The following is a 16,901-nucleotide window of genomic DNA, read 5'->3' on the forward strand; positions in this document are numbered from 1 at the left end:
CTCAGGCTTGGCCAATGCCACTGGCTTTGTCCTAAAATAAGATGAAAATAGGATTATGCAATAACTAAACAGCTACGCCAATTGGGTATGAATGAACTGAGTACCTTTCTTTTATGTCTTCAGCAAAAAAAAAAATCTTTTATGCTAAATTATTGAGCATTTACAACAGTATGGCGCATAAGCAATTGGCAAATGCTGCATGAATTATTCCCAATTCACTTGTCCCAGAGTATTCATCTTTACTATTATTTGTAAAAATCACAAATACTAATGCCTAATATAGAAGATGCATCCGTTCTGTTTGCTATTATTGTTCTGGCAATCAAGCTGAGCTATTATCAATAACAATGGATCACGTGTTTAACCAACAGAAGATTTCATTCCAGGTTCAGCAGCTAAGCTGAACACAGTACACTACTTCTAAACCACAATTTCGGTGGACTACTTATCATGAATTTCTGGCCTATACCCAAATTTTAAGGAGGGGGGTAAGATTTTCACTAGACAGATATCCAAAAGCACTAACCAAAAAGATTATGCATGTATAAATAATTGCAATATGTACATGCACGTCCTCTGTAATGTAAGATTAGTTTAGATTCACTGGTCGTCAACACGCCATAGGTTTTATCATCAAGTGCCACATAACCAGCAACTATCTTATCTTTTCTGTGAACACTCACAAGTAAATACATTTTCTTCTTTTGATGGTGTCTTTCATCTTTCGCCGTGAAAAGTTGCAAACTTACACTGACACGATCCGCATTGCCCCGTCTTTTTCCTGCCCTCAGTCTCCCATCACATTTCCCTATCTACCAAGCCCAGCAAAAATATCTGAAATTCAATGGAATGCTACTTTCATTGCTTATCCTTTCACTTTCTACTGAGCAACTGGTTTGAAAGAGAACTGAGTTAAAACTCATTCATCACTATCATGTAAGAGGGCCCCTCTTACTTTGGTCCTGTGGAAGAAAAGGGTGAGTGAAGTATACTATGATGATAGCAGTAGACAGTAATACCAGAATTAAGGTTAATAAGCTAGTAAGAAAACTTGCCTACGATGTGCTGGCACCTTACGATTCTTGACTTTCGTAGCACCTGTATCCCAAGCAGCTTGCTTATCTGCATGTCATCAGGAAGGTGAAAAACAAAAATTTCATTAACGCTTGAAGGAATAAAATCCAAGAGATGGTTAAAAGTCTTGTTTTAAGTTAAAACAAGCCAAAAAGCACTTTGCAATACAAGCAACAGTAAAATATAACCAGAAGCTTCCAAACATATTCCAGAATATTCTAAGTGGGGATGGAAGTTGCATTTCTTCTCTTAAAGAAAATAGATCCAAGAAGACTGTTACCATTTTCCTAGCAGGAGAAATAGTTAAATAACTAAAAAAAAAGGACAGACCTGATAATTCAAAAAATTTACTTAGTCAGCCTCTCAGCCTTGAGACATTTTATTCACAAGCTCACCATGTATACCATAGTACCACAGAGAAGTTGGTAAAACCTTCAACCGAGATAATTTTGGAACTACTTTATCAGCAAAAGACCGACCCTTCAGACTGACAGAATACATAACACACCTGGAGAGTTTTGCAATCCGTCAGTAGAAACGCCATTCTCTGAGTTGCTAATCTTGAAACTTTTGTCGCTGTTCCAGTTGTATGGCTTCATTTCTTTCCTGATAGGTATAGAAAGAGTGCTCATATTAAGCTTACAATGATAGGGGGGAGAGGGGGGAACCTAATTTTATTAACTTTACTAGCAGCAAATGGATGAAAGTTAAGACTTCCCCAGACACCTAAGAATAACAAATTTATCTAATTATAATATTTTTTTGGGGTTAACTCGAAGGTGAAATATAGCAAAAGTTATCCATATAAAAAATAGCAGTGATACAGAAGAATGTGTGTGCATTTGCATGCTACAGAAAATTCAAATCATTCCATCATGAACATGGTCAATGAATTCATGACATGAACAACAAATTATCAATACCGGAGAAGTGATATAGTCCTACCAATTTATCAGAGATTAAGGGCGGCAATGGCAAGCTTTTTAAAAAAAATTGACTACTTTTTTTATAGTTAAAGCAACTCGTATCTTCCAATTACCACTAAATAATCCAATCTTTTTACCAAATAAAAGAAAGAATTAATTACAAGGATATGTTGTATGATACAACTAGGCAACAAAGAAAGATAAATTGTGTTCATCTAACAAATTACAACAATAGTTGGTCCAGTGATCAAGAGTAAATTTCAGAATGACAACTAACGGAACTAAAATGACATTTTTTTACAACTAATAATGAGCTTTCAATGCCAAAGTTATAGCCTATAAATTCAACATAATCTATATAACATTTATAAACATTATTAGAAAGAACCAAACAAAAGTATGTAAGACCCAAGATTCAAAGAATTGATGCAATATGAAAGGGATGGCCACACCTTTTTCAAGAGAACACTCCATGCTTTTGATTTCAAATGCCTCAGACAGGCTCGAGCAAAAATTTGACTTAACTTCCATAGCAGCAGCGGAGTCCACAAGTTTGATAAGAGGAATGGTGATCAAAGGCATTCCTTTTGATTTCTGAGCTACTAATTTTGCATGACTAACAACACCTGAAAACAAAGAGCAGTGACAAATCAGGATGCTTCCCTAAAGTGATTCCTAAAAAAATAAAAAATATTAAAATTTTCAAAGGAAAGAAGCAAAGAGTAGAAGTAGATAGGGCACTAACCAGTAACTACCATAAGAGCTTGAATCTAGCTCTAGAAGCAGCTTCAGATCTTGTGACTTGAGGGATGTTACAAAATAACCAGCAAACTCTGACCAAGAACCCCCTATTCTAACAATATCCCTCTGCACAAAAGGGAAACAGATATTACAAACAAAATCATAAAACTACTGCTATTTTCAGAAATTTGAAGCAAGCTAACACAATCTATCAAGAAAAAAAACTGTTTGAACCAACACTATGAAGTATAAACATTGTTTCTTGAACAGAGAATAATAATGGTGATGCAAGTGAGGGTGATTAGGAATGCTGACAATGTCCTAAAGCATGGAAAGCGAAAGACGAGTTTCCCAGGCGTCATAGATATTGGTGACATGAATTACAAGGTGAGAAGAATCAGGGGAATAGGCGTGGAAGAAAAAGGGACGAGAACTTTGAGAAGCCCACTCCACTTCCACTTTGGGTTTACTGAAAATAGGATCGAAGTCTTCAAACGCCATTCCAAGTCAAAATTGAGCAGGGAAATATGAAGCTAATAGAACCAACCCAAAATTGGGAAGTGAGGAAAAACAATCAAAATTCAAAAGTTCCACTTACAATAGCCTTTCATTATATCACATAACATGTGTCCAGTTTTGTGGAGTGTGGGGAACATTTGGTTGAAGTGAAAATAAAAAGGAACTTGGTTTATTTTCGCAGAAAATAAGGAAGGAAATATTAAAATACATAAAAATAGTTTTGACTTGGTTTGGAGAAAAAATTAGAATTAGTAATATGTTTGAGTAAGATTTGACAGGATGAAAATAAAGAAAATAAAAATAAAAGAGAAATATTTAAATTAAAATAAAATGTGAAAAATAAGAAACGCACCTGAAATTCATTTTATTTTTTCATATTCTTCCTTCTACCAAAGGGTAAAAAGTGTCAATTATTCTTAAAGACATTAATGTCCTTGACATAAAAGGCTTGTTCATGTTGAGAACCAATAGGATTGGCTTGGTGGTGGGGTTACTTAGGCTAGTTCCATGAAGAATTAGACCTAATGATAGGAGGTTGGGATAGCCACATAAAAATTTAGATTCGATTTTTACTGTTGTTATTGTAAAAAAATGCATGTTTAATTAATTTATATTTTAATATTATTAAAATAATAATTAACATTAAATTAAAATAAATTTTCTTAATATTTTGTTACATCTTTTTTTAAGGACATTTATGTCATTTTATAAATATATATTTTTCTTTCATCTCATTTTCTTTTCAATCGAACCGTGAAATAAAATTTTACAAAAGAAAATTTTTTATTATTTATATTCTTATCTGACTCTATGATTGTCTTGAATGATACTAAAAGAAAAATAAGAAAAGAGAAATCTTTTATCTTTCTTTCTACTTTCTTTTAACAAACTACTAAATCGTCATCTCATTTCCTCCCCCACCAGTGGCAGCATAACTATCGCGATTTAGTCAAATGCTAGTCTCTGTTGTATATATTCAAAGGTTTTTTTTTGGGGTCTGCAAAGGTATATGACTATTATTCTCAATCTCATCGGATACCTATTATTCAGAGGTTTACAAATACTATTTCGGAGCAAACAAAATAACAATCATGTTTTCAAACTCGTTGTTCTTCTTTTTTTCGCAACCACCAATTAAGCCAAGCAAAATGAATCCTACTAATAAGTTGATTAAATTCTACGTGCCTAATATATAAAATTAAATTTCTTATGCATGTCTTTTCTTCTTCAAAAGGTTATGGACTTTCCAGCATATTAACTCTGAATGGTGACGTAAGAAAAACTCTGAATGGACCAAGTGGCGAATCAAATATTTACTTCATATGAAATACTTTTAATTTACTGCTTTTAACATTTCGCATATAACAAATATTTTCTCTGAATGGAAATTTATCATTAGAGTAATATTATATCCTGTTACTAATCTTTCTGCAAATCATCTTACTAAAACAACTAAAACCGATTTCCATTGAAGTGGAACGAATAATTGAAATGGAACTGAATTTACAAATTCTTTAAATAAAAAAAAACGAAAACAAGGTGAGCTTTTATTGATTCATTAAAATATATCAATTGAACATGAATGCAAAAGGTAAACAAAACCCAACTTTTGGTTTACATCAAATTTCATGCCCCTATAAATGGTACATAAAAGGATGATTAAACCTCAATGATATTCACTAAAAGCAAGATCAAAATAACGTAAACAATTTTCACTAGCAATGACTCATGCGCATCCTCAAAATTGTTGCAAATTTCGTAACATTTATGTAGGCTCCAAATAAACTGACCATTCAAATCGCATATTCCCATAGAAAAATTTTCCATGAAAGTATTAAAGGGGTACAACATGATTAAACTCAGTTAAATTTAGCTAAAGGTCACTCCCTTGCCGCTTATAATTTCACCAATGCGGTAGAATTTCTCTGTTTCACCTCTGTTCTCGAGTATTCTATTAGCTGCCTCTGGACCAACTACCAGGATCATCCCTATGCCCATATTAAAAGTCCGTCTCATCTCAGAGTCTTCAATCTTCCCAGCCTAACGTGAGAGGTTATCAATATAGCGTTATATACTTTCGTTTCCAAAATAAAATTTTGAAGACCAGATTAAAATATATAATTGTTGATAAGAAATGAAAAATAATTTATTTCCTGCTAAAGTATATTTATTCAGGGAACGTTAAAGAAAGATGTACCTCCTGAAGCCACTTAAACACTGCAGGCACTTCCCATGACCCATCATATATCACAGCTCCGAGGTCTTCCGGAAAAACTCGGGGTATGTTATCTGTGAAACCACCACCGGTGATGTGGGCAATTCCTTTCACCCCTCCCTTGCTAATTAAGTCAAGTACCTATTTTGAAAAAACAAGAGTATGTCAAGGGAAGGAATTAAAAATTAAAAAAGAGGTATTTTTAAGTATGTCATAAAGAATATCAATCACCTGTTTAACATAGATAACAGTTGGGGCCATCAAAGCCTCTGCAATTGTAACATCACTACCAGGAAGTTGATCTTTCAGTGAAAGACCACTTTGAGCAAGCACTCTGTTAAGATATATTAGTACATCTGACTCTCAGTAACTGATAATTTAATAAAATCTTATAGATTCTATACTCAAAACTAACCTTCTTACAAGTGAGAAACCATTAGAGTGAACTCCACTAGATGGAAGACCAATAATAATATCACCAGCAACAATGTCTGACCCATTGATTACAGAATCTTTCTTCACAATGCCAACTGCACAGCCACTAAGATCGTACTCACCTTCTTTATAGAGACCAGGCATCTCTGCAGTCTGAGAAGGATATAAAATTAACTATAAGTGCAAAAGGAGAAATATACAAAAAAAAACCATACTATCTCTTTATCATATCTATATTTGCAGGCAGCTGAACATATGTATAAGAAAGCATATTTATTTATTACAGCAGAGAGATTGGTAGCAATATATTCATGTACTTAATCATCTTGACAATAATGTAAGATCGCAAAAATCAAAAACAGATTCAATCTGAATAAATCAAGATCCAAGAATCCATGCACCATTTAAACCAGCAAAGGATGACTAGTATAGTAGTATTTAGACATGCAATAAAACACCAAATCAAAGAAACTTTAACAATCATTGCTACTAGGCATGCCAAATTTGTAGTAAAATCATTCAGAACAAGGTCTTCCTCTATACATTTCAATATTTTCTCAATGAAGCCTTTGTTTTATTACTCTTCTCACAATACCAAGACACCTCATAGTAACTGCTGCTCCAACTTTTTCTCTCCCCAAGCATTTGTCCCCCAAATCTTACCTTTTCTTGTATATATCCAATCATTCACCTAAGTACCCTTAATATCTGAGACTTGCAATAAGTTTTAAAAAAACGATATTTTTAGCAACGAATGCTGCAGTTACTTCAGTGTCAAACCTGAATTCATGACAACATGGCATGGCAAAGACCAGCGCGCATCCAATTTGATACGGTGAAAAAACAAACCACAAAACATATCAATTACCTCTCCTCCTAACAGAACACAATCAGATTGCTTGCAACCATCAACAATGCCTTTTATAACCTGAAAAAGAGGACATTAAAAGAGTTGTGAGCGAAACACAAACAAGCTTTCACGGCACACTCAAAGTTCAATCGAAGGGACACATCCATTACCTTTTCAGCAACGTTCACATCAAGGTGGCCAGTGGCAAAGTAATCAAGAAAAAACAAAGGCTTCGCCCCCGAAGTAACAATGTCATTCACACTCATCGCAACCTAAACAGCACAAACAACACATAAAACTCCAAAGCCAAACACAGACGCAGACGCAAAAATCAAAAATCATTTTCCATAAAAACTTTACCAGGTCAATCCCGATAGTATCGTGAATTCCAGTTTCGAAGGCAAGCATCACCTTTGTCCCCACGCCATCGGTACCAGCAACGAGGTACGAGTCACCTATTCAGAAAACAAGTTAAATCAAAATCCAATTATAAGTAACGAAAAGAAAGAGTGAAAAATAAAAAAAGAAGTCAAACAGTACCGAGAGGAAATAAACCGCCGAAGCCTCCAATCCCTGGCGCCATCTTCGCTATCCTGCGCACGAGTTCGGAGCCGGCGTCGATGTCCACGCCGGCGTCCCTGTAAGTAAGACCTTGAGTAGCTTCCACGACTATTCTGTTGGTCTTATTCGACCTCGACACTGATGAAACGGCGCCGTAACGACCGATTGGAGTGAGAAAACTGAGGCTTGTTGTGGCGGTGCCGTTTGACTTCCCGGAATTAGGTTTCGCTGAAGCTGCTGCCGTTGCTGCGGCGAAACAACGCGATATCTCGGCGCATGTTGAGAAGCTCATTGCTAAGACCAGAGAAGATGTATAAATACGAACTGTGAGAGAGAGAGAGAGGTGGCGACGGTGGCGGAGATGGATGGAGATACGGTGGCGAAGGGAGGCCGGGAAAAAGCGCGCCCTAAATTATGGGTTTATAGAAAGGAGAGATTCTCTTTCAGGGGGTGTGCGAATAGAATAATTGAAACAACGCCGTTTTGGTTAAATGAAAGGATAAGTTCGTTCGCATTAGAATAAAATAATCAGGTGACAAAGGAGTTTGATAGGTAAGATTTTGAAATTTGGATAGGATGATCGTAAACTTCAAAGTATATGGCTCTGTCAAGATGACACTATAATGAATACATGAACAGTATTAGTAGTATATTTTAGGTTTATTTTTTTAAAGAGAATATTATCGGTTAAATCACTAAGTTATTTTAAAAAATATGTATTTTAATTAATTTTGAATTAGGTCCTTAATTTTATATATATATATATATATATATTTAATTAATTTCTTAGATTTTGATAACATAAGATACAATCATATCTTACCATAAAAAAGAAAAAAAAAAGAGTTTTAATAACCTGATCGAATCTATTTTTCATATCCTCCCATTTGAATTTAAATTTAACAATAGATATTTATTGTAATATTTATCAAGCTTGCCGGCATGACTTCGGTGTTCTAGTTACTTCTTTAAGCTGCTATATATTAATATAATATGACATACTTGAATAACCCTTTGCATACGGAATGACCTAAGACTTGATTGTGTTTAATGTAGAAGAATGATTTATTATTTAGCAAAAGAACATGCATTTAAATTTTTTAGTGTGCAAATTTTTTTTGAATCAATAGTTACACGTTAAGAACAACATTAATTTCTAAAGGAATAGATTGGAGGATATGATGACAAAAAAATCACATACTTGAATTTACAGTTACCAAGCCTGTGGTAAATAAGATATATAGTATCTCTCAAAAAAAAGATATATAGTAATTTAGTTAAAAATAACCTTTTGTAGCAAGCAAGAATCCGCACTCACAGTATTAAATTTAGCTTGGTATCCAACCTTTTTTATAGCCAACATACATAATCGACCTTCACTTTTCGGTGCATAAAAAAAAGAAAGTTTATTTTGCATGGCTAGCGATACGACTTCAAGAACTGAATGATTCTTTAAGTTGAAAACGAATCATTACAGATATTCCAAAGGAACCAAAGAGTGATCCCATTATCCCAAAGATCAGATTCCATCTGATATTTAGATTAGCTTGTAGCCAGTTAGATAAGCCCATGATAATATATATATATATATATATATATATATATATATATATATATATATATATATATATATATATATATATATATATATATATATAAAATAAAAAAATAAAAAAACTTACTCCACTGGAAAAGAAAATAAACGTTGTTTTACACATACAAACATTTTATTACAAGTCTCAACAATTAATCTTTCACTTTGTTCTTATTGAAACCAATTATATTGCAAATACATCGATACAAAAACATATATAAATTTCACCTAATTGTTCTTTCATTGAAAACGGAAGAGTGGAATGGAACTCTACGACCTCCTAGTTTCTATTTAGCGAATTAGCAATAAATGAAATAAATTGGATAGAAAATAATAATTGGTCTTCCTAGGCCAATTAACCTAAACATCTTATTACAAAGAGTTCGTTCCACGTAAGAAAATCCGATACCATACTCTAACCCAAAAAGCTCAGGTTTATGGGTCTTCCCCTTACTTATATGGTGTTCAACCTTTCCACTTTTATTCGATGTGGGACTTTATGTCACACTTGTAACCCAACACATGCCAAGGTCATCAGTTAGTAAGTCTAGATTGTACTAACAAACATGTAGCTACAAAGAAGATTGAAACGAACCGTTTCACTTATAAAAAAAATATTAAAATAACAAAACTCACTCCCCCCCTCAGCTTAAAACTCCCGAGACCTTTCTCCATCTCTCCTTTCCCAAAAATTTAATCTCTCAATCTTTCACCCATCCCCTTCCATTTTTCCAAAATTTTAAAGCTTCTTGCATCCTCGGGTCTTTCCAAGCACAAGAATGTGACTAGAGAAAAGGGGGTAACACTACTTTTTTCCTTGGATTTCTCTATTTGATCTCTTTAAGATAAATGTTTAGGACTCATTGTATTAGATGAGTATTTATAGCACTAATTAGTTATGGGTTGTATGAAAAGGGGTAGATACTAAGTAGTAGGGATTTATTGTGGTTTCCTCAAAACCCTAGGTTTGCTAAAATTGGGGATTTTGTCTAAACCCTTGTTCTATTATTTTAAATGTTTAGATCTTGTGAAAAATACGGTGATTGACTTTCCCAGCAACAGTGGAAGACATTGATTGCGTTCTTTAGGTGAATAGCTAATTTACTCAGCGACGTTTTTAAAGTTCCTTTGGGAGAAGCAAATAAATTTCAGAATATATATCTTTGGTGAGCTTCGAATTTTATATTGAGATTTTGATAATATATATAAGGATGAATGTTGGAGTATTGGTTTATTTTATTTATTGTGAGTTCATGATTATATTTGTCGTTTGTTACAACAAAGAGATAATGTAGCCTATGAGTTGATTTCTCATAGTATAATTATATTGTCGTTTGCTACAACGAAGAGATAATGTAGTCTATGAGTTGATTTCTCATAGTATAATTATATTGTTGTTTGCTACAACGAAGAGATAATGTAACCTATAAGTTGATTTCTCGTAATATAATGATTGTGTCGTTTGTTACAACGAAGAGATAATGTAGTTTATGAGTCAATTACTCATAGTATATTTACATGGATGGAATGAGATATTTACATTGATGGAATAAGATATTTACTTGGAATGAAAAGACTCATGCTAAATGGTTTTCTCCTTCCTGTCCGCTTTGTATATTATGCTCTCACTAAGTCCTTCTGACTTACCCCTGTTTTTATTTCATTTTTCTCAGACTTCCTAGGATTTGCTGATGTACCCAAAAATTTGATTATCTTTTGGTAGGTCTCTTTTGTGTCTGATGAACATTTTGGTTGTAACTCAGTACAATGCGCTACACGGGACAAGGTAGTAATAGATTTAGGGAGAATTCCTTCATTTTGAAATTTAAATGATTCTCTCTTATAAACATGATGAAGATGTACTTATGATATTTTGAGACACTTGATGATTAGTATTTATAATTAACATTGTTATTAGTGGATTTTGGATAATATGTTAAGGGTTTGTGTTGTGACCTGAAACCTTGATATTAAATGGATGGAATGAGATATATTTATATAGATTTGTCTAGATATATTATGTGTTCTTTTACGGATTATTTTGTATAAGATAAGTTGATCAGACTAAGTAAGTCATAATCTGTGCGTCGATCATGGTCTAAGAATGGGTCGTAACAAAGATGGTACTCCCAAGACTAAGAAACCAAGTGCACTCTTCAGGTATGATAGAGATTTGGGTATTATGGGGTGTCTAAGTCCCACACCATATAGTACGGACGGTATGCTCAGTGGAGTATTTAAGTGACTTGGATCTCCCCCCCTTGGCGGCTAGCTTTAAAGGGAGGGCTCCCCAAGTCTTGAGTGCTTATCAGTACGAAAGCAGGGGAACCAGAGTCCATTAGCATGCTTAATTGCTTATTACCTTTAGGGTGGATGAGGGGACCCCATCACTTTGTCTTATTAACAACCACCATTAAATAGCAAAATTCCATCTTTTCTTTGTGGGTACAGTGTAGCAGACTAGCAGCAGAAACTTATTGGCCAAATGAGCTGTTCAACCTCATTCTCTGAAACAACTTTATAAAGATAATTACCCAATAAACAACAGGTATAGCATAACAATGATGATAATAGAGATGCATTCATAGAGTAGCAGCAAAAAGTAATTGTAATGAATTTTTAAGAACAGAACAAAAAGAATCTACCTTTACTTCTTGAAGAAGACATGACAGTTTGATGGTATAGAGTTTCTGGAGATTCTGCAGGTATAGAATCTACAGCTGCCACATCCTTGGTATCAAATTGAAGTTTTGTTCCATTTTCTGTGATGGGGGTTGTGGATTTTTCCACACCTTTTTTCGGTGTTGGTGTTACTTTACTTCTGGAAGAAGGCATGACATTTTGATTGTATTGAGTTTCTGGAGATTCTGTAGGTGTAGAATCTACAGCTTCCACACCCTGAGTATCAAGTTGAAGTTTTGTTCCATTTTCAGTGATGGGGGATATGGATTTTTCCACACCCTTTTCCAGTGTTGAAGTTCCCACTGATTCAATTGGGGCTTCCACAGGAAATTCTACACACGTATTTATAGAAAAAAAAAAACCCTCAACATTCAGTTAATAACACAAAATAATTACAAAACACAAACAGAAAATGGTAACAAATCCAACAAGTAAGTAAATTATTAGTCAATAGAACAGGGAGAAAATGATCCTATAAGAGGTAAAAGAAATGCAAATGTCAAACTTGTTCACCATTGCATTAGGGAAATTGGTATATGGTTGTATACACTTGCAATTAACAGTGATTATAGTTTACCACGGAAATTCTATAAGGCCAAAAGCAATAATTATTTTGTAAGTAATGCTTCATCATATGGGGATATCAAGCTCCGTATCAATTAGTCAAATCAGTTCAAGAAGCACATACGACAAGATGGCCATATCAGATTCCAAGATTTAAGGTATTGATGTCAATATCTGGACATGCTAAAAGAATATAGATATAAACATTCCTCCTAGAAAGATCTTCTGTATCTACTCTAGAAGCAGCTTCCATTTTAGATTTTGCTGAAATACAACATAAATTGTTTTTAAACTCAAAAGCAGTTTGCACCAAGGTACAAGGGAGAGAGAAAGAGAAATGATTGACGTCATTATGTATATCCCTGGCTGGAATACAAACCTGAAGGTAAGCGATACCATTCTTGAGCTGATCTTAAAGTCATGGCAATTATTGGATTTCTCTCCCATGTCCACAGTAACATGGTAAGAATAACAAGAATAACCAGAGCCAGGGAAATATGCCTCCCTCTAAAGCTATAACTATTTCCCCCTTTCATTTGTGCTTAATTGCTTCTCCAAATACAGATCTTTGACTCTCTGTCTATACATTCAGGAAATATCCATCACACAATTTCTCCAGAAATCCTTCTTGTTCCAGAGGCTTATCTGTGTTAAGTGTAAGAATGAATGAATCAGAAAGACAAATAAAAACATGAAAAATAAAAATACATGGGGGCTGGACTCCAGTATCCTGGAAAAGAAGTATATATGTCTGTTCATTTTATCTTTCTTTCTAAGGGCCGGCTTAAGGTTCATAAGGCTTGCCGAAAAAAAGTTCCAGAATTTTTTTTTAGTATTAATATATCTAAAAATTAATAATAAAAATTTAGTTAAAATCAACAATTTAGATATAACTTATTTATTGAAAAAAGAGTTTTTTAAAGTTAAAAGTAATAAAAATTTAATTAAGATAGAAAATGTCTCAACAAAAATTAAATGGATTGACATTATTATCTATTGAAAAAAAATATTAAATAAAATTAATTACGATAATTTAATTAATAATTTTACATCACAAAAAATTTAAAAAATTAATTTTAAATAAAATAATAATAATTTTAATAAATTATTTTATGAGTAAATAAAATACTCCATTTTTAAACTTTCAAATCCTTGAAACCAACCTAAACAATTATCTCAATTTCCACTTCTTTTACCTCCTTCCCTTTTCTTTACTTTCACTTTCTTCCCTAAATCAAAACACTTTTTATGTTTCCTTGTCAATGTTCACATGCAAACCATGTTACTGTGAAGTACAAACAAACCAAAATCCCCACTAGGTGCCAAACTGCCAAGTCCAGTCTCATCCCCCCAAGCAAACATGTAACAATCATTTCCTTAGAATCACATTTCATCTTCCACTAGCACGTGTTCACGTTCATAATCACACTCCACACACCACTGTCATGCACACTCAACCGATAACAGCTGCCATTGAGGTGGGCCCAAGGTTTCCTTTAGAACATAAATAGATTTTATTTTCATCAACCAAAAATCAAAGTGTGGATATATTAACAGAGGCCAGGCATATATCAAGAAAAAAAAAACCAAGCAATAACTCCATTAATTAATATTTCAATTTTCAACAAGATCTCCAATCATCCAAAATAAATGCCCAATATCCAAAAAATCCACACAATCTATATTGCCATATAAGCCGTTTCTGCATTCTAATTATCAAAACTCAACGAGAGGTCAATAATATATACACAATTGCATCACAGACCTTCAAATGCAAATGATCTACTCTTAATTTATAAGCGAAATTGAAGCTATAGAAATGAGGCGGAGTGTATGCAAGTAGTAAAAATAATAATAAAAAATAAATAAAAGCAATGACATAACAACCTGTGTTAGTTGCTCATGCGACTCGATAGGGTAGTGTCGGGTTTTTCACAACTTCAGATCCACTGCGTTAAGGATGGAAAAGACGAAGTTAGCCCTGAACTTGAAGAAGAATATGGTGCTGACTGGTTGTTTGGTTGATGAGGGATATTTGTGTCATTTAGGAAATTAAGGAGGGTATTATGTGAATCGTGATTTCGTATCATGATTAATTTTCACTTTTCACCTGAGATTCGGTGGCGTGAAAACAATTGCGGAGCAGCATGTTCAAAAATTAAATCTGGATCTTGACGCCTAATTTTTGTTTAACATGGTATTTTTTAACAATTAAAAAAAATATTCTGAGAAAATTAATATTTATTAAGAGATAATTTTACTCAATATATTTTTTTCTTTATTACTTTTAATAAATACATTTTGGCGTCTTTCAAGACAAAAATATTTATTAAAAAAAAATTAAAATACATTTAAAATTCTAATTAAAAAGTTAATTTGAAATTTTACAGACTAAAACTGTAATTATTTTGTGACAGAATAAGTATTACTTAAAGTAATATAAATAGGTAAGAAATTTTCCTTTACCCAAAATATAATAATAAAAAGTTACGTATTAAACATTATTGAGTTATAAGACACCTGATAACATTAGATAACATCATAAAATTATCAAAATGAATTAAAAAATCTAAAGTCCAAAACATATTAATCTAAGCTAAAACAAAAATAGTTGATTTTTCTTTAAAAAAAAACAAGAAAAATCCAAAGGGCAGACGAGTTATAATTGATTTAGTTGATATTTGAATAATAACAAAACAAATAACTAACACAATTTAAATTATTCTAGTATGTAAAAAATTTCATAACTCTTAAGAGTGAACAATAAAGTATACTTTTTTTTTAATCTCAAACTGTAGTTTATAAATACTTTTTTACTCTCAATTCACTACATACTTTTTAAACACAAAATTATGACTGTCATTGAGTTAAAAAAATACTTTAAATGTAATTATCTTAACATTGTTAACAATTTTATTTTATTGATTAATATAAAATAATTTCATCAAAAATGATAATTAATCTTAGTTGAAGATCATGAACATATAAGTAGATATTTTTTTTCTCTACACAATTTATTTTATATTTAATAATCAATAAAAATTTAAACTCATAATTATTTAGTTAAATAACACAAGTGACTACCACCACCTGTAGAAATTATTATTGTTGTTACGTTGTTAACAAATTGAAGGGCAAAGTATAGTGATTAGATAGAAGGAAATATCTAAGAAACTCTTACCCCTTATCTTTGACGGGGGCCTTGTTCCCAATGGTGGATCCACCTTATTGGGTGTGGGATAAATTATTCTCACAAGATTTCCTTTTTACATGATATATAATATAAAATAACATTTGTTTTTTGCTTTCATAAAAAAATAAATTTGCCCCTCGATTTTTTTTCTTTAAATGAATGTAAAAAAATTATAAAAAATAAATTAATATTAATTTTGTGACTTGATCTTTTTAATTTTTTTATAGTATTGATGATAAAAAAAATCATATAATATTTTTAAAATATAAAAATATATAAACAACAATTATAGTTTATAAAAATATTTTAATTTTAATTTTCTTTTGCCTACATGTTATATATTTTATAAAAAATTATAATTTTTTCCCACAAAAAGTTATAATATATGAAAAGTATCACACCACTTAAAAAATCAACAAAAACAACTTATAAGCATGATTTTTTCTTAAATTATAGAAAAATATTTTAAGATTTAGTTGAATTATCAATATCATCAAGTTAATTCAATTTGATACACACTTAAGAATATATATATATATATATATATATATATATATATATATATATATATATATATATATATATAAACCATTGATTCGACCACGAAAAGCATAGCAGCATTCTTTAAAATAAATTAATTCGAATAAATAATTATGTATTTTGAAGTCAAATTCTTTGTGGATGAATCCATTTGAGATACATTTTTGCAAATGTATCACTCGTTAGACATGCATACATGATGCATTGCATATGGAAAACCAACTCGTGACTTTCTTGAACACAGTTCGTATGACAGTTTGTCTCCAACCCATTGTTACTCATTATTACATTTCACTTTCCTTCCGCGTCCTTTTTATTCTTATTCCAAACTCCTAACCTAACCGATCCCTTATATTTAATATTATAATCCGTTTAATTCGTTAAAAATTAAGTTACGGAACATAATAAATATTCTTGCTATTCAATAAAAAAATGATAAATGTTTTTTTTCCTCGTTTGTATGACAAAATCTGTAATTTTGTTACTCCATATGGAACAATTCAAGATACAAAGTATTAAACATATGCATTCTTATTTTTATTTCCTCAATAATAAAAAAATATTAACTAACCAACTTAATTATTTAAAAAAATATCATATTTTTTAATTTTAATATTTTTCTCTCTCTTTATTTTTGATAAACACATTAAATTTAATTTTCTGAAAAAATAAATTAAATTTATATAAATTATATTAAGATAATTTATATTAGATATTTTAAAAAAATTATATTATTTTATTTGTGTTATCCATATTTTTCAAATGATATATAAGACAATAAATTATCATCTAACTTGTATTTTGATTCTTTATTTTTTTTCCTTGTAATCAAATCAACTTTTATTATAATTTCACATGTGTTTTATACATTTATTTTTTGTGTGTATGAATTAAATTAAATTATTTTTTAAAAAAAAACCACCGACCTCAAACATCTCTACCACTGGTGGGTTCCACGTTTTAGATCTAAGTGAGGTTGATTTGCAAACATATAAACAACCAATGAC

General features: G+C 31.8%; 2 protein-coding genes, 1 long non-coding RNA gene and 1 pseudogene across 4 annotated transcripts; 1 reads left to right on the top strand and 3 right to left on the bottom strand.

The window, feature by feature from the left end:
* Positions 1 to 149: 149 nt before the first annotated feature.
* LOC100777683 (uncharacterized) lies at positions 150 to 3,333 on the bottom strand (annotated as a pseudogene).
* Positions 3,334 to 5,046: 1,713 nt separating this feature from the next.
* Positions 5,047 to 8,558, bottom strand: LOC100817607 (phosphoribosylformylglycinamidine cyclo-ligase, chloroplastic/mitochondrial). The gene is made up of 8 exons (XM_003531972.5): positions 7,301 to 8,558; positions 7,121 to 7,215; positions 6,931 to 7,032; positions 6,779 to 6,838; positions 5,891 to 6,063; positions 5,707 to 5,809; positions 5,458 to 5,616; positions 5,047 to 5,300 (listed from the first exon to the last, which is right to left on the bottom strand). The coding sequence occupies exons 1-8, from the start codon at positions 7,611 to 7,613 to the stop codon at positions 5,130 to 5,132; spliced, it is 1,176 nt and encodes a 391-aa protein (XP_003532020.1). The 5' UTR covers positions 7,614 to 8,558; the 3' UTR covers positions 5,047 to 5,129.
* Positions 8,559 to 9,011: 453 nt separating this feature from the next.
* LOC121175264 (uncharacterized) lies at positions 9,012 to 10,847 on the top strand. The gene is made up of 3 exons (XR_005892491.1): positions 9,012 to 9,714; positions 9,938 to 10,081; positions 10,589 to 10,847. It is a non-coding gene; the product is annotated as an uncharacterized lncRNA (long non-coding RNA).
* LOC102666240 (protein trichome birefringence-like 16) lies at positions 10,381 to 12,931 on the bottom strand. Of its 2 annotated transcripts, none has more exons than XM_006584585.4 (3): positions 12,541 to 12,931; positions 11,561 to 11,929; positions 10,381 to 11,431 (listed from the first exon to the last, which is right to left on the bottom strand). In XM_006584585.4, exons 1-3 carry the CDS (start codon positions 12,695 to 12,697, stop codon positions 11,376 to 11,378), a joined length of 582 nt encoding a protein of 193 aa, XP_006584648.1. In that variant the 5' UTR covers positions 12,698 to 12,931; the 3' UTR covers positions 10,381 to 11,375. The 2 variants fall into 2 exon arrangements, with proteins under 2 accessions (XP_006584648.1, XP_006584649.1); XM_006584586.4 differs by having other exon boundaries at positions 10,381 to 11,422; positions 12,541 to 12,930.
* Positions 12,932 to 16,901: the final 3,970 nt, after the last annotated feature.

This window comes from Glycine max, chromosome 8 (genome assembly GCF_000004515.6).
Source record: "Glycine max cultivar Williams 82 chromosome 8, Glycine_max_v4.0, whole genome shotgun sequence".
Taxonomy (NCBI): domain Eukaryota; kingdom Viridiplantae; phylum Streptophyta; class Magnoliopsida; order Fabales; family Fabaceae; genus Glycine; species Glycine max.

Coding starts and splice junctions, on each gene's coding strand:
- LOC100817607 (XM_003531972.5), bottom strand. CDS start 7,613: ATGAGCTTCTCAACATGCGCCGAGATATCGCGTTGTTTCGCCGCAGCA. Junction 7,216..7,300: donor CGGCGGTTTATTTCCTCTCG/GTACTGTTTGAC, acceptor TTTTCTGAATAG/GTGACTCGTACCTCGTTGCT. Junction 5,810..5,890: donor GGTTTCTCACTTGTAAGAAG/GTTAGTTTTGAG, acceptor ATATCTTAACAG/AGTGCTTGCTCAAAGTGGTC.
- LOC102666240 (XM_006584585.4), bottom strand. CDS start 12,697: ATGAAAGGGGGAAATAGTTATAGCTTTAGAGGGAGGCATATTTCCCTG. Junction 11,930..12,540: donor ATGGTATCGCTTACCTTCAG/GTTTGTATTCCA, acceptor ATACGTGTGTAG/AATTTCCTGTGGAAGCCCCA. Junction 11,432..11,560: donor GTCTTCTTCAAGAAGTAAAG/GTAGATTCTTTT, acceptor ATCTTTATAAAG/TTGTTTCAGAGAATGAGGTT.